The following is a 15,722-nucleotide window of genomic DNA, read 5'->3' as shown; positions in this document are numbered from 1 at the left end:
TACAGAGTTTATGTCAGGGATGGTGGTCTTATATAGGAGTTTTAGAAGTGTTAAGTCACAGATGCTCACCTATACTGTAGTACTTGGGTTTGATCTCTTTAACCCATTAATTATTCTCTTCAGTTCAACAAGTTAAAAAATCTCATGCGAGTTGTTTCCATATTAATGTAGGTTAATAAAAAACAAACTTTTCATGGGAAAAAGGTTTATGAGTTATCTTAGTTTATTAAACTGTATAACGCTCATGAAATACTATACAGAGCAATCATTGAATAACAGCTGTTTCTCATAACAAAATGGATTAAATGCTTATAAAATCACATTGTACATGAAGCTGTGACCCACAAAACTGTCATCCTATGTGGCCATCAAACACATGACTGGTGAGGTAACTATATATTGAGCCAGCTATTGTCTTACTCACACAGCTGGAGTTAATAGAGGAAAGGCTTCATCAACCAGACATCACAGTCAACAATGGTGGTGTGGGTCTTACTATACCAACGTAATTGTCTGATAACTCGGGTCATGTATATTTACTGATGTTTGGGTTGATCAAAGGTTTTATTTTCATCTGAAATCAGGAATACAAATCTTGTACGGTCACATATAGTTTTAACCTACCTGTACCTAATAATGATCCAACAATGTGACAAATGTTAACATACAGTATTGTGGAGGGATGCTGTGTGTGTGTGACCAAGTATAAGTGAGGCAGACTCTCAAGGCCAGCATGTGAGAACTAAGGATTCTTCTTGTGTACAGTACAATATGTGTCAACGTATAAGAGTGAATACATTACTACAGTATGTGTGTACAGTGTTTCTAATTGAGGACTAAGCCCTTTCTTGTGGCAAATAACACTTCACTTCATACAGCCCAGACACTAGTGAGAGAGGTATAATGACAACACACACCCAGGGGAGGAACCAGTTATACCTCCTTAATGGGAGACATTTACAACCCTTCTTAATAATTCATCATGGAATTTGATAATTTAATCTGTCAGTGACAGTTACAGAAAGAGTCACACATGCCAGGCATACATGAAGTCACTTTCATAACAATAATGACAATTAAATGAAATATGTAAATACTGTATAACATTAACTGCTAATGCTGGTAACTGGTCCAGAGAACATTAGTTTACCATGGTGAAAACCTGATGATGCTCATCATTTGTTATTTGTAAACTCTGATCCTGCCACCACCCACAGTCTGGATATTTGACTTTTTGTTTTGTTTTGGCTCAAACAGAGAAAAGGGCTCTAGTATAATGTTTGCCTATACGGTAGTACTGTATAAGTAATATCTCCATTAGCCATAATCCCTCAAACCCGGAACTCTCCAATAGCCGGAATTTAAATTTGCTCAGAATTTTTCCAGAAAATTCCCCAAATTCTGAGGTTGAAAATCAGGAGCATTTTCTGAACATTAGAAGAAAAAAAATCTGTGTAAATATAATTATTTCTATAATGTACAGTCTGGGTCAAAAGTGTTGAACACTTGACAGTATTTGGCATGTAAGTACCTTAAGATCTTGGGTACAGTATTAAGGAGAGTTTTATCCCATTTTGTGGTTCAGGCATAATATGTGATGACAAGTAGTGTTACTAGTATATCCCAGTCATGTAACTCAGATGCCAGATATTGCTAATTGTTCAACACTCTTGACCCCGACTGTACATACAATACAAAAATAGTAAAATAATACCCGGTACAGTAAAAAAATCAAAGTAATTCTGAGCTGAGCTAACGAGGCGAAAGGTGAGGTGACGGAGTCAGGTGGTGAGGTGACGGAGTCAGGTGGTGAGGTGAGGTGAGGTGACATGACAAGACACACACATTAACAGCACTTTATAATTTCTATTTTAAAATTAAATGATACATGATGGCTCGATTTGGCTACTTTTGCACTTAGAAAACTGATCAATGAATAAACCAGTGATGTCACAAAGCTTTGCAACTGCAACCACAACTGCTGAGCACCCTCATAAATTATCACAACCTGTACTCAAATGTACTAAGTTAATTACTAAAATATTTGTCTAGTGCAAACTATGGGATGTTTATATATCACACCCCTCCCCCAAGAGAATTAAGACAGCAAGCATGAGGAATGAAGGTCTTATTGTGTGACAAATTTGCATGTGTGTGACTGCATGGTAGCGAGTTAAATATCAGCTGTTGAGGAGCGCTTGGCAACACTCATTTCCACTCCATCTCTCTCATCACCCACACCTTTCTGGTTTCTCTCTCCATATTTTATAATGTCACGTAACGTAATGTTGAAGGGATACAACTTTGCTCATTTATACTTATACTTATCACAATCTCCCTAAAAATACTTTAGGTTTTGTGTTTATTCAAGACATCTTCAGGTCATGAGACCCACTAATCCCCCACCCCAGAAAGGGTGACCTGACATTCCATCAGGTAAAGTAATATGAGACCACTAATCCCCCACCTGACACCGAGTCAGGTCAGTTACACAAGACCCACAGCTCCATGGGAGTGGAAAATAAGTCTTTGCTGTAACACACAGCTTCATTCATGACCATATCATATAGATTTTTTATTTTTAAATATATTTATTGAACCAAACTTTTAGATAAAGTATTATGGATTATTATAGTAAAGAAATGGAGTTTTTGACTTAATTTACGGACTCCGGTAGTTTAGACCCAAGGAAAACATCTCCAGCACCCAGAAACATTCTGGGGAAGTGGGCTGGTGTTCGTCTGTGCAAGATGTCTAGTTTAGACACTCGTAAACTTTTCCCAGTAAGTGGAAAAGATTCCGGGGATAAGAAATTTATCAGGATTTGAGAAAGCCGTCTGGTTCGCCGGAAATCTCTCATACATACAGTGTACACGGTAAAATATAATGACTGTATTTTATCTTGTGAATAAATTTTTGTTTGGAAACTTTCTGGCGAGTTAAATACTTGTGTAATAATATCATAGAACAACTCTTTTTAGTTCACCTAATAATCATAATTTTTTTAATTCAATCACTACAGACCAATCCATGTACTACAGTACAGCATCACCTTAACACATTGTCACAAACTTGACCTTAGCCCCCTTAAACAATTGTGAGTGTGGCCCTGGACACACAGATAGATGGATGGGTGGATAGATAGAAAAAATAGCTAGATAAATGTTTAGTGATGGGCATTAGTGGAATCATTCTACAAGTCATAGCTAATGTTTAAAGTAAGAGAGTAGAAGTGTGTTTGGTTGTCTTGTACTGTACAGCACTATGTGGCCGAGAGTGTGTTACCGTCACCACCTTGGTTAGTGTACCATCTGTGTGTGTCGTGCTGGTTTGGTTGTAATAACAGCACCATTTAACAAAGTAATGACATTCTTCTGGGTCATGCTGGAAATCGTGTACCAACTGTAGATATAACAAACACCAAAATGCTCAAACTATGTAGTGAAACCTCTATATAACGGACTACAGTTGTATATGTAAAAGGTCAGTACGTTAGATCCAAGTCTGTTATATGGAGGTTTCATCGGATGTATAGTAGAAATTAAGTCCTTGTGTACACAGACCGACACGTGGCAGAACAGTGCATCTGAACAGCGGACGTCACCATCAACCCTCGGCCTGTGGGTGACTCCTCGTTATAAATGGATATCACTTCCCTGTCTTGAACCATTTAGGCAACTTAGGAACAGCTCCAGTAGTTCTGTTGGTCCTCTTGTTGTACACACTGCCATCACTTCTCTCTGTACTTGTAGACACTTGGGTTGAACTCACGACCTCGGGATATTCTGATGAAGACGCGCTCGATATTTGTCTATCTGGCCTGAAATTAGAGAGCCTCAATATACAGTAAGTATACACAGGAATTACATACATAGATTATATAATGTTATTATGGCTATTAAAGTCTTTATATTGGTGAGGTAGTGAGAGCAGAGGTAGACACAAGTGAGGGAGAGAAGTACAAGTCTGGTGAATCATGAACTCTGGGAGTCAGTTGTTGTGGATGATTCTGTAGATAAAGTTCAAAGTGTTAGTGAGTCTGGAAGTGTCTACTGTAGAAAGTTGTTAATGATTCTAAACAAAATTAAAGTGATTAAAATAATTAAAGATGGTAGATGACAGGAGGGATGATGAAGGAGATGGAAGGATGGAGTAGAGGACATGCTACAAGTGAAGGAGATGTCACAGAAATGACAGAGGAGAATATAATTTACATTGCTGGAATTTTTATAAGATAGTGATTAATTTGAATATAAACATGCTATAGTTTGCACTAGACAAAAATTTTAGTAATCATTTAGTACATTATTTTGAGTACATGTACAGTACAGCTTTGCCCTTAGGACAGTGTAGCATGCCCAGAGAAATATTAGGCGCAAAATTTTAAATATGATGCGCCAGATTGACTCGCGCAAAATAGGAAAGATTCGCTTTAAATTAAAACATTGTCCTTAATTGTGGGTGTCGCTTTAAATTGACGTTCTACTGTACAGAGAATCAATTTATCCAAATGGTACTGATTGATAATTAGTTTACCATTAAGTGACACTGACTATATTATGTGAAGCCTGACCTGTCTCTGAGGTAAGCAAAGATGTAATAGTTTGCTCACCTAGTTTGTATCACAGTACTGCAGGCACCAACAAATGACGACTTCTTTGCTATTGTGTCGTCACTGAGGTACGGTCCTCCGCCCGAGCACCCAAAATAGAGGCGAGCGTTGGGGACACAGTCGGCGGCAACAAGACTCGTATCGGCTGAAAGAACCTTCGGGGGATGTCTGGTGTCTGTAATGTGAAATAATATCATAACTTTCCATAAAAAGTCAAATAAAGAGACATTTTGATAAATTGCCATTATCATAATTAAATTCCTTGTGGTAGAGAAGGTTGAGTAACAATACAGGTTGACTCTGTAGCATCAAAGGTCTTAAAAACTGTGTTACTGTAACATGTAAAAATCTGCTCACGTGGAGGGGCCCGTGGTAGTCCTTCAGTTTGGTCTGGGGTTACATGGGATAATTTTCACACTACTGTTTGACTATGACTGTCATGGGAACTGTCAAGCTGGGCCCTCAGATTGAACATAGACCAACAGACTGATGTGTTAGTGTACTGTCCACTCCATCAACAAGGTTGTGAGCTCACCTAACAGTCTACAAGTTATACAGAGGATAGTGTACAGTCGGTACCAGGGGGAATGTCATAAGACCAGACTAGGGACTTTCTTCATACACTCAAGCTGTTTCTATTTTATATCATTTGATTTTTCTTTTTTGCAGAGAGACTTCCCTCATGGAGAGCTGTACAGTATAGTATATCTGCTTCATTATCTTCTAAAATATTTAAACTCAACTCTTATCCCTTTGTCCAAATTTTACTTGACTACACAATCATTAAAATTACTGAGTACTTTGGTCAGTGTACAGTACAATGTATGACCAACATTATTGAGTATTATTAACCCTTAAATGGTGGCAGGGACGACAGCCATTATCAGTGGACGACTTGTGTTCCTTGCATTCTCTTTTTGCACATATGAGGAAGGGGGGAAGCAAGACTTTGGAACCTGTAGTGAGAAAACAAAATCGTGAGTACTTACGAAGATTGAACTCTAGTGAAGGATCAGCAAGAAAAGGTCTCAAAAAGTTCATCACTACACCAACAGTGTCCATCGGTTTAAATGATGCCTGGATGATGTGACCGTCGGGGAAATACACTCGTAGACGCGTGACTGGGTACTTGTTGAGGGCAGAGAGGATCCTGGCACTCTCCTCCATCTTTCTCATCTCCTGAGTCATCATGGGAGCCTCGGACAGTTCTTGTCTGGACCAACAACAAACAAAATCACTCTTTGATAATGTTAATGTGGCATCTATGTTACACCAGTTTCCTTGACTCTATTATGGTAGACCCAGTTAACACCAGTATATAACACACTCACACTTAACACCAGTATATAACACACTCACACTTAACACCAGTATATAACACACTCACAGTTAACACCAGTCACATAGCACACTCAGTTAAGACCAGTCACATAACACACTCACAGTTAACACCAGTCACATAACACACTCACACTTAACACCAGTCACATAACACACTCACAGTTAAGACCAGTCACATAACACACTCACAGTTCTTTCTGTTGGTCGTGGTATAAATTCTTGACTTCATTTGCTGACAGTTCAAAGAAGGAGTCGTCTTCCTCAGCTATCAGGGTTGGTGGTGCATCTTCCACACTGAAGAGTATGGCATCGTTGGAATCAAGCTGTTGAACAGACACAGGTACTGTATTAAGATGCTATCCCATTATTATTATATGAGCAACTGTTATGACGATGTTCTTTAACACTATTGAGAATAAAATTATGAGAGACTTGAATTGTACTTCATAAAGTTGCTCCCATACACAGTGACTCAGAAAAATGTATACAAACTGCTTTACAGATCTTCATGGAGACTGTGTTAAAGTTTGTATTACAACACTAACACTGTCCTCACTTGTGGGAGACCTCAACCCAGAGGACAATGTTGCTGTTGTAATAAAAAAATTAAGGCCATCTCCATGAAAATCTGAAGGCAGAGTATATAACATTTTTTTTGACACATATTGTTTGTGTTCAGGGCTTTGAGAGGGAAGATTTATTGGACCAAACAACAATATATTCCTGAGTACAAGTAAAATCTAAACATTTAAGAGCTAATGAACTTAAAACAAAATAATAAATAATAATAATAATTTGGGTGATTTTTGACAACTATTCCCTCAGGTGACATTGACAATTCCCCAGAACCTAACCTAACCTAAAGTGCAGTATTCTTCTTGTGGCATTTTCAGTAAACTGCCAACAATCAAATAAAAATGATGCCATTACCTGTACAGTGTGTGGTCTATGGAGGATACCTTCAGTCTACCCTACCCGACCCTACTCTACCCTAACCTAACCTAACCTAACCTAACCTACCTTACCTTACCCTACCCTAATCTACCTTACTCAACCCTAACCTAACCTACCTTACCCTACCCTAACCTACCCTACTTTACCCTAACCTAACTTTCAAACAGTAAATCACTCCGAAAATTTTGAAAGCAATGTACACATTCTAAAACATTAGACCAATTGTACTGTAGACCACAAACTATACTGTAAATATGTCATAGACCACACACTATACTGCAGCCAATAGACTTAAGTTATACAGTATACATCACCTTTATGATGACTTTCTCTTGAGTGAAGACGGGTGACGGCTGAGGGTCTGTGGTGAAGCTTGATGAAGATGGTACACTGTGTCCCTCTATAAGATCCATTGGTACTGACGCCTCCATCCTCTCCTGCCCGTCTGAGTCTTGATAATGTGTGTCATGATATATATGTGTTTATATACAGTTTATGTTAGATAATATGTGTTTATATACAGTTTATGTTAAATAATGTGTTTATACAGTACAGTTTATGTTAAATAATATATGTTTACATACGGTACAGTATAAAACTTGTGTCTAGGTAAAATATCACCTTGGATAAAACAGTTTCATGGACCAGTCTCTCCATATACAGTACAGTAAACTCTTGATAACTCACAATTCGATATAACTCGGGACGGTAATAAAATATTTAAATAAATTACTCTTTTAATTATTTTTTACGTACACCCTCTACAAGATCTTGTATATTCTGAGATATGATGTGATGTTATCTGGGAATGTGGTAACACACTGCCCTGTGACAACTACACCACAGGTAACAAATGTTTATTCCCTTTATATTTTTGACTTTATAATATATTTTGTTTCACTTTCTGTATGAATGATAGTGTGTGCATGTAACAGAGTACCAACAAATGAAGAAAATTACATAAGTCTACCAGAAATTATGTGTTGAAAAATAACAGCTGTGAAATCCTAACTGTAGCACACTTCCTAGCCATTCACTGATAAAGATGGTACTGTAAGTGTTTACAATATATACAGAATTGTACTGTATATAGTGTAGTGTGGTGCAGTGAGCCCCCACTGACACCTACCACAAGCTTGAATTATCCTCATCCTTCACCTACAGTGCTGGTACTGGTAAGTGTTAATTTTTGTGCAGCTTCTTGATTATCATAGATTATTTTGGACAAAAAGTTGGGTATTGGGGCAGAATGAAAGACTGGGAGGTTTCAGTAGTTGACACTCACCGGTAACATCAGGCTGTGGTAAAGTGTTCTGCAACTGAACCACATCAGGAACCACACTCTGGCTGGAGCTCACTAGGTCTGGACTTTGTTTGGGGACGAGATCTACGGGGTGTTGCGGAAGTTGTTCGTGTGGCGGGGGAGGAAGACGAGGCCGGGCGAGAGGCTGTGTTCGTGGCCGAGGCTCCACCTGTGGCGACGGCTGTGGACTGACGGCTCTCGGCTCTACGCGTGTATTTTCGTGCACTGTAACATACGGGTGTTGTCTGTCACTCCTCGTCACCAATACCTCTCCTTATGTAACATACGGGTGTTGTCCGTCACCCCTCGTTACCAATACCTCTCCTCACCACATATTATACTCGGAGTTGCCAAAACATTATGTTAACAAACTACGGTGGACAGCCCTCAAAAGGCAGAGCAAACCTTAAATGAAGCCCAAATATTATGACTCTTACAGCCTCCTGTTTCACACTCCTATAACAATACAAAATATTAGTCACTATAAGGAGTTTAAATTAATTCTGTGGGTTAGTGACTCGGTTTAATAAGAGAAAAAGACGTAATACAAATAATGAGAGCTGAATTCTCTCCCCATGTGATAAAGTGAACACTATTTTTTTTATATACAATTATTGAAGGAAATAAATTGTCCTTTTTACCAGTTTGTTGGATGAAAACACTGCATAACATAAATCAAAATGTTAAATTGTTACCACTTTTTTGTTGAAAATAGTAAATAATTTTGTCTTTATCAGACACTTATACACTAAATAGTCACTAAATGATACAAATAAGAATGGAAACGTATCCCATCTTAATTATTTTATAAAACCTGGTGGAGAAACACAATCTGATGCACCGTACAACAAATTAGCCTAACAATGATCATAAAATAAACTGTCCTGTACTGCCACCAGGATGACAGCTCGGACAGCTGCATTTTTTGGGTTCATCTCCTTCGTGGCAACTCACGGTAATTCTTTTGTAAAATATTGCTGATAAAAGTTCTTGACCCATTCTGTTGTATAGGTCGGTTTAGATCAAGTTTACCCGGCTGAAAACTCTCTCGACGTCAGCATTACTAATGGGTAAATGCAAGAACAAATTTAGATAGATTTTTGATTGATTTCTCCCCACCGACATCTGTGTAGTGGCCAACAGTCTTCTCTGACCAGCCGCTAAGCCCCCCAGTGAGAGCGTGGGAAAGGAAATTACTAAAGATCTTATTTCATTCAAAATTTTAAATTACCCGATGATTATAAGCCAATAAATGAAGAGAAGCAAGAGCAGTCATGTGCTTTCCTTTATTACTAATACTGATTTTTTTTTTAAATATTCATTAATAAAGACTGCAGGAAAAACAGGTGATTTAGTGGTGTCGTGGTTTAATTTTTCAAAAGAAGCCCAATTTTAGGCAAGTAGTGGCACCATTTTATTGCCCTCAGCAAGCAGTTTAAAAGTAGCCCAATTGAGCGGGTAAACTGCGGGTTTGGCAACACTGATTATACTACAACAATATACTATATAGTGATAGATTATTTTATTCAAGGGAATTTAGCATCAACATGAAGATTAGTCACCCCAGATTATTTCACCTGATGATTAAATTATCCTAATGCTACCTGGGGGAGGTGAGGTTAGGTTAGGCTTGAGTAAGTTAGTTTATATTACATTACGTGAGGTTAAGTTATCTTACATTAGGTTACATTACTCTTGGTTAGGTTATATTAAGCTAGGTTAAGTTACTTTAGGTTAGGTTAGCATTAGGATGGCTAATCTTAAGGTAAAATAAGCAGGGGGAGCTAAACTTGAGGTGATCCAAAGCTAATTAGGCTTAGCTTGTACAGTATATTCTGCAGTTCATTACACACAACAAAGAGTGATCTGTCTGGGTCTACTTTATGATGACTGTTGACTGTTGCTACTTCCTGAGTGGATGTGAGATAAAAGTTGCCACAGTTAATGCTACTCAACAACACAAGGGACGGCTCTACAGTACACATGTCCCACATAGAGACCACATAACCTTACAAGTGAGCCACATAGACCACATAGCCTTACAAGCATCATATTGAGAAGTCTTGGGTCTTGCTAGTGGGGCAGACACATGGGCTTGACTATTGGAAGATGCTGACTGGACGCTATACCTGTGAACAAGAAAAACGCAGTAAATAACAACTTCCATCTACAATAACTATGTATCACAGGACTTTATACAAACAATGACAAATATGTACTGGTAAGAGAGAAGTTAGTTATATGATTATAATAAACATTATGTCTGCCATTGTGGTTTTTTTGGTCATACTGTACTTTTTAACCTCCTTGGTCTCAGCATTATTGTTAGTATTTACATAACAACCAAACACTTTACCTGAGCATGCACTTCCCACTAGGGATGCCGAGGGCCTTGAGTGTGGTGGTTTTGATCTCTTCAGCCCTGACTCTTCTCATGGTATAGACTATGACAGGTTCAAGATCACTCTCAGGAGGGGGTAGGAGGCTCCCTGCTTCACCACACTGCTCATGGTAACTCAGAATCTCCCATAAAGTGGCTGTTGGTTGAGCAATAATAAAGAAAAGTGGTACAACTTTTTACCTCTGTACTGTACATGTTATGAGTCTCCACTAGGTCATATTTTCCGCAATATTGTATTTATCAAACACTTTCTTTTATCGGGTTTAGTTAGGTTAGGTGAATTTGGATTAGGTTTGGGTAGGTTAAGTTAGGTAAATTTAATTAGATTTTGGTAGGTTACCGTAGGTTCTGATGACATTAGTTTAGGAAGGGTTAATTTAGATTAGATTTGGGTAGATGAGATCGGGTTGGCATTACGGTGATTAATCTCAAAGTAAAATAAACTGGGGGAGGGGGGTGAGGGGACCCAAAAGGAATGTTCTCCCAATATATACAACTTACTTGTGGCAGGAAACTCATGAGTCAGTCTCAGCCCTGAATCTGTAGCAATGTTGACCACCACATTTTTAGCGGTCCGAGGCACGTCAATTTTAACAAGTTCCAGTTGACACTTGTTGGGTAGACCTGAGTAACGCACGGTGCTGCTGATGTCCAACAGTCGGCGAAGATGTCTGTGTGACAACACCTGACAATTAATTCTTATATTCAAAGTAACACATCCAAAACCAGATCTCAGTTTGAAATACAGAATCATAACAAAAGTTTGGTGATTGGGTTACTATACATACAACCTACATACAGTACAGTACAGTACATGATGTTGAGGAAATATGTTTCATAATTTGGGGGGACAGTGTTATTACTGAGACATACACGAGGCTAAATGACTCCATGACCACAGTGGTAATACAGTTTTAATTAAGTACTAAAATGAATTTATTAACTTCTTCAACTTGCTCCAGCAGCTCTCAACACACATCAAGAGGCACACACACACATTCTCTAACCATATTTAACATTCTTTATAGATTTATATTTTTCATTTTTCAAAATAAGTTCTTACTTCAGGTTATAATGGTCAGGGTCGAACTTTTCCTTCCCGCAGGCGTCTTCAATTATCTGGAAAAAAAGAGGAGAGAAAATCAGCAGACATAAGACCTTTGGTGGTGGTGCAGGTTTTTTTAAGAATACGCAACCAAACATGGCAGGTTTACTACAGGTACTACAGTTCCTCCTGTACTGTACTAACACTGGACCATGGAGGATGGCCCTCACTACCAAACATGGCAGGTTTACTACAGGTACTACAGTTCCTCCTGTACTGTACTAACACTGGACCATGGAGGATGGCCCTCACTACCAAACATGGCAGGTTTACTACAGGTACTACAGTTCCTCCTGTACTGTACTAACACTGGACCATGGAGGATGGCCCTCACTACCAAACATGGCAGGTTTACTACAGGTACTACAGTTCCTCCTGTACTGTACTAACACTGGACCATGGAGGATGGCCCTCACTACCAAACATGGCAGGTTTACTACAGGTACTACAGTTCCTCTGTACTGTACTAACACTGGACCATGGAGGATGGCCCTCACTACCAAACATGGCAGGTTACTACAGGTACTACAGTTCCTCCTGTACTGTACTAACACTGGACCATGGAGGATGGCCCTCACTACCAAACATGTGTTTACTACAGGTACTACAGTTCCTCCTGTACTGTACTAACACTGGACCATGGAGGATGGCCCTCACTACCAAACATGGCAGGTTTACTACAGGTACTACAGTTCCTCCTACTGTACTAACTGGACCATGGAGGATGGCCTCACTACCAAACCATACAGGTACTACAGTTCCTCCTGATGGACCATGGAGGATGGCCCTCACTACCAAACATGGCAGGTTTACTACAGGTACTACAGTTCCTCCTGTACTGTACTAACACTGGACCATGGAGGATGGCCCTCACTACCAAACATGGCAGGTTTACTACAGGTACTACAGTTTCCTCCTGTACTGTACTAACACTGGACCATGGAGGATGGCCCTCACTACCAAACATGATAGATCTTCAATAGAGATCATCACAAAGTAAGAATGAACAGACCAGCTTCGAGTGTACAGGTATCAACAGTACTGTACTGTAAAAACAACATTGAATATCCTTGTCCTTTTGGGATATATTCGTAACACAAGAGAGAATTTATCACCGTTTATAGGTCCTAAAGTTGCTGTTTTGTTGTGGGTCCCAAAGAGAAGCATTAATATCCACAAAACCTTAACGGCTGAAACACAAACATGGAGTTATGAGGGGAAAACAGAATAAAGAAAGTATATTATTCTTTCTCATTTGGAATATTGTTCAGGTAATGCAGGACAGTATTTAGTAGTGACCATTAACACAACTATGTTCATTCTTATACAGAACAGTACAGTCCAGTCTAGTCCAGTCCAGTCCAGTCCAGTCCAGTCCAGTCCAGTCCAGTCCAGTCCAGTCCAGTACAGTACAGTCCAGTCCAGTCCAGTACAGTCACCTTTTTTATCTCAGTTAATAGAGTACAAATTGGCGGGAGGGTTAGGTTAGGTTGGGTTAGGTTAGGTTGGGTTAGGCTAGGTTAAGTTAGGTTAGGATAGACATGAATTCTTATATTTGAGTTGTTAGGTTTCATTATGTTAGGTTTCGTCAGGGTTTTGCTGTTTTTATCCCACAATTTCCCTCTATTACAAAGCCCCGCCCACTTAGCATAATCAAAGTTACATTTCTTTGAGTAAAATAGAAAAAATATAATGTAAGACAACACCGCTTACTACCACCAGAAAAAGTTTACGGTTTTGTTATATTTTCACCAAAGAAACCTTTCACACCTGACCCAACTTACCCCTGGACCCCTGCTACATTAAACACAAGGTACACTACACACCTGACCCAACTTACCCCTGGACCCCTGCTACATTAAACACAAGGTACACTACACACCTGACCCAACTTACCCCTGGACCCCTGCTACATTAAACATACCCCTGGACCCCTGCTACATTAAACACAAGGTACACTACACACCTGACCCAACTTACCCCTGGACCCCTGCTACATTAAACACAAGGTACACTACACACCTGACCCAACTTACCCCTGGACCCCTGCTACATTAAACACAAGGTACACTACACACCTGACCCAACTTACCCCTGGACCCCTGCTACATTAAACACAAGGTACACTTATTTTGATATCTGATACCAATGAAAGCAATTTTCTTGAAGAATCATGGTGTAATTTTGTTTTTTGTGGATGTGAGAGTACACTCGGATTGAGCGGGTCGGTTGTAAACAGAGAGAGCCAACAACAACACGTGCTGACTCGGTAAATAATTAATTTGGGTAAATATTTAGTAGTTGCCACCACCCAATACAGTATACTTTTGATAAAGGGTTTTTATATTGTAAATCATCGTGTTAATATGACCTTCATTGCTGTGTGAAATGAGCAGTAGTTGAGATGTTGGAAAAAAGTGGAAGGTCAAACAATGTAAAAACCTAAAATAACTAAAAAAACCTAACCTAACCTAACCTTACCTTAAGTAAGAGATACAGGAGGATAGAGAGATGTGAGGAAGTGGCCGTCACTTACCACAGTACCATGCATGGTGATCTACAAGGTACTGACACTCTTAATTACATCAACACTTTACAGATGAAACAAGAACACAGTCAGCCCTATAAATGACAACAGCTGCCGCTTCATTGTCCAAAACGTGGTGAATAATGCGCCAGTCAGCCAATGTACATCATTCACATGCAGACGCCATCTTCCAACTGCCAGAGGCTTGAGCTGATTGGCACTCACAACTATGACATCACACAGGCACTCACACTGATTGGCCAAATATTATAAAATAAGTTAAAATAACTAAAACTACAAATTTCTTCCGGAAACGTTATAGCTAAATTATTATTTTTTTCTCAACCTCCCCATATATGACTCAATATTCAGTTAGGTGGCGGCAACTTCTAAATATTAACCTTAATTTCTTTGCGTACAAAGCACATAGAGATCATTTTAGTGTCATATGATCAGTTTTTCATCGCGTTTTAAGAACATAAGAATGGAGGAAACTGCAGCGGGCCTATTGGCCCATACTGGGCAGTCCCGTTTACACCCAACCCCTATCGCTCAGATATCCATCCAACTTATGTTTGAAGTTATCCAGCGTATTCGTAGAGAAAACTGTAAAAAAATACTTTTAATTAAAATAAGAAAGTTTTCGCCTCTTTTAAAATACTTATTATAATAATAATAAGAAAATGTGTGGAAAAAATTAATGCAATCAAACAACTCCTTCTGGTGGTTGTGGTTTGATCATAAATTATCAAACTCAATAACTATAAACTTCCAACAAATCTGTAAACTGTACGGTGAAGTGTTTTATTTTTGGGCTCCATCGCCTTATACAAGAATCAATATAAAGTTCAGTGAATGGTCATTCTGTAATATTTACCACATAAGTTTCACCCTCTAGCACAGCACAGTATAGCACAATACACAGCACAGCACAATACACAGCACAGCACAGCACACCACAACACAACACAGCCCAACACAGCACAACCCAACACAACACAGCCCAACACAGCACAACACAGCACAACACAACACAGTCCAACACAGAAAAGCACAACACAGCACACCACAACACAGCCCAACACAGCACAGCCCAACACAGCACAGCACAACACAACAAAAGTTAATACTATAGTGTTGTATATCTCACCTGTAAGATGCTGGAGTTTGGTGTGACTTTAACTATCACTCTCCGGCCATTAGGACACAATACTGTCACAGATGATGCTGCCATTCTCCCTACTTAATTATTAAACTAAATTAACACAATAATTAATTAATGACCCACAACTGAGCTCTCCTCTTCCTCCTAGTCAGACCCAGTGACACTTATTATATCAAGTTCACGTAATACATTTATTTATTACTAATATTAAATAGGAATTAGATACGAGCTAGAAAACATGATATTTGATATTTATTAAACATATAAGATATTATGTATTAATGGTATTTATATATTATTTTGAGTTATTGTAT

The 15,722-nt window shown here is 38.9% G+C and overlaps 1 protein-coding gene across 2 annotated transcripts; it reads right to left on the bottom strand.

The window, feature by feature from the left end:
- Window positions 1-2,651: 2,651 nt before the first annotated feature.
- Window positions 2,652-15,563, bottom strand: LOC121868147 (tether containing UBX domain for GLUT4-like). Of its 2 annotated transcripts, none has more exons than XM_042368464.1 (11): window positions 15,394-15,563; window positions 11,675-11,730; window positions 11,113-11,282; window positions 10,567-10,747; window positions 10,254-10,339; window positions 8,193-8,435; window positions 7,222-7,358; window positions 6,143-6,276; window positions 5,602-5,825; window positions 4,613-4,787; window positions 2,652-3,820 (listed from the first exon to the last, which is right to left on the bottom strand). In XM_042368464.1, the coding sequence occupies exons 1-11, from the start codon at window positions 15,475-15,477 to the stop codon at window positions 3,649-3,651; spliced, it is 1,662 nt and encodes a 553-aa protein (XP_042224398.1). In that variant the 5' UTR covers window positions 15,478-15,563; the 3' UTR covers window positions 2,652-3,648. The 2 variants fall into 2 exon arrangements, with proteins under 2 accessions (XP_042224398.1, XP_042224399.1); XM_042368465.1 differs by having other exon boundaries at window positions 7,222-7,352.
- Between the last annotated feature and the right edge of the window lie 159 nt (window positions 15,564-15,722).

The sequence above is a fragment of the Homarus americanus genome, unplaced genomic scaffold, assembly GCF_018991925.1.
Source record: "Homarus americanus isolate GMGI-L3 unplaced genomic scaffold, GMGI_Hamer_2.0 scaffold47967, whole genome shotgun sequence".
NCBI lineage: Eukaryota > Metazoa > Arthropoda > Malacostraca > Decapoda > Nephropidae > Homarus > Homarus americanus.
The sequence above is the reverse complement of the archived record's forward strand: the minus strand, read 5'-3'. Positions and strand labels throughout refer to the sequence as shown.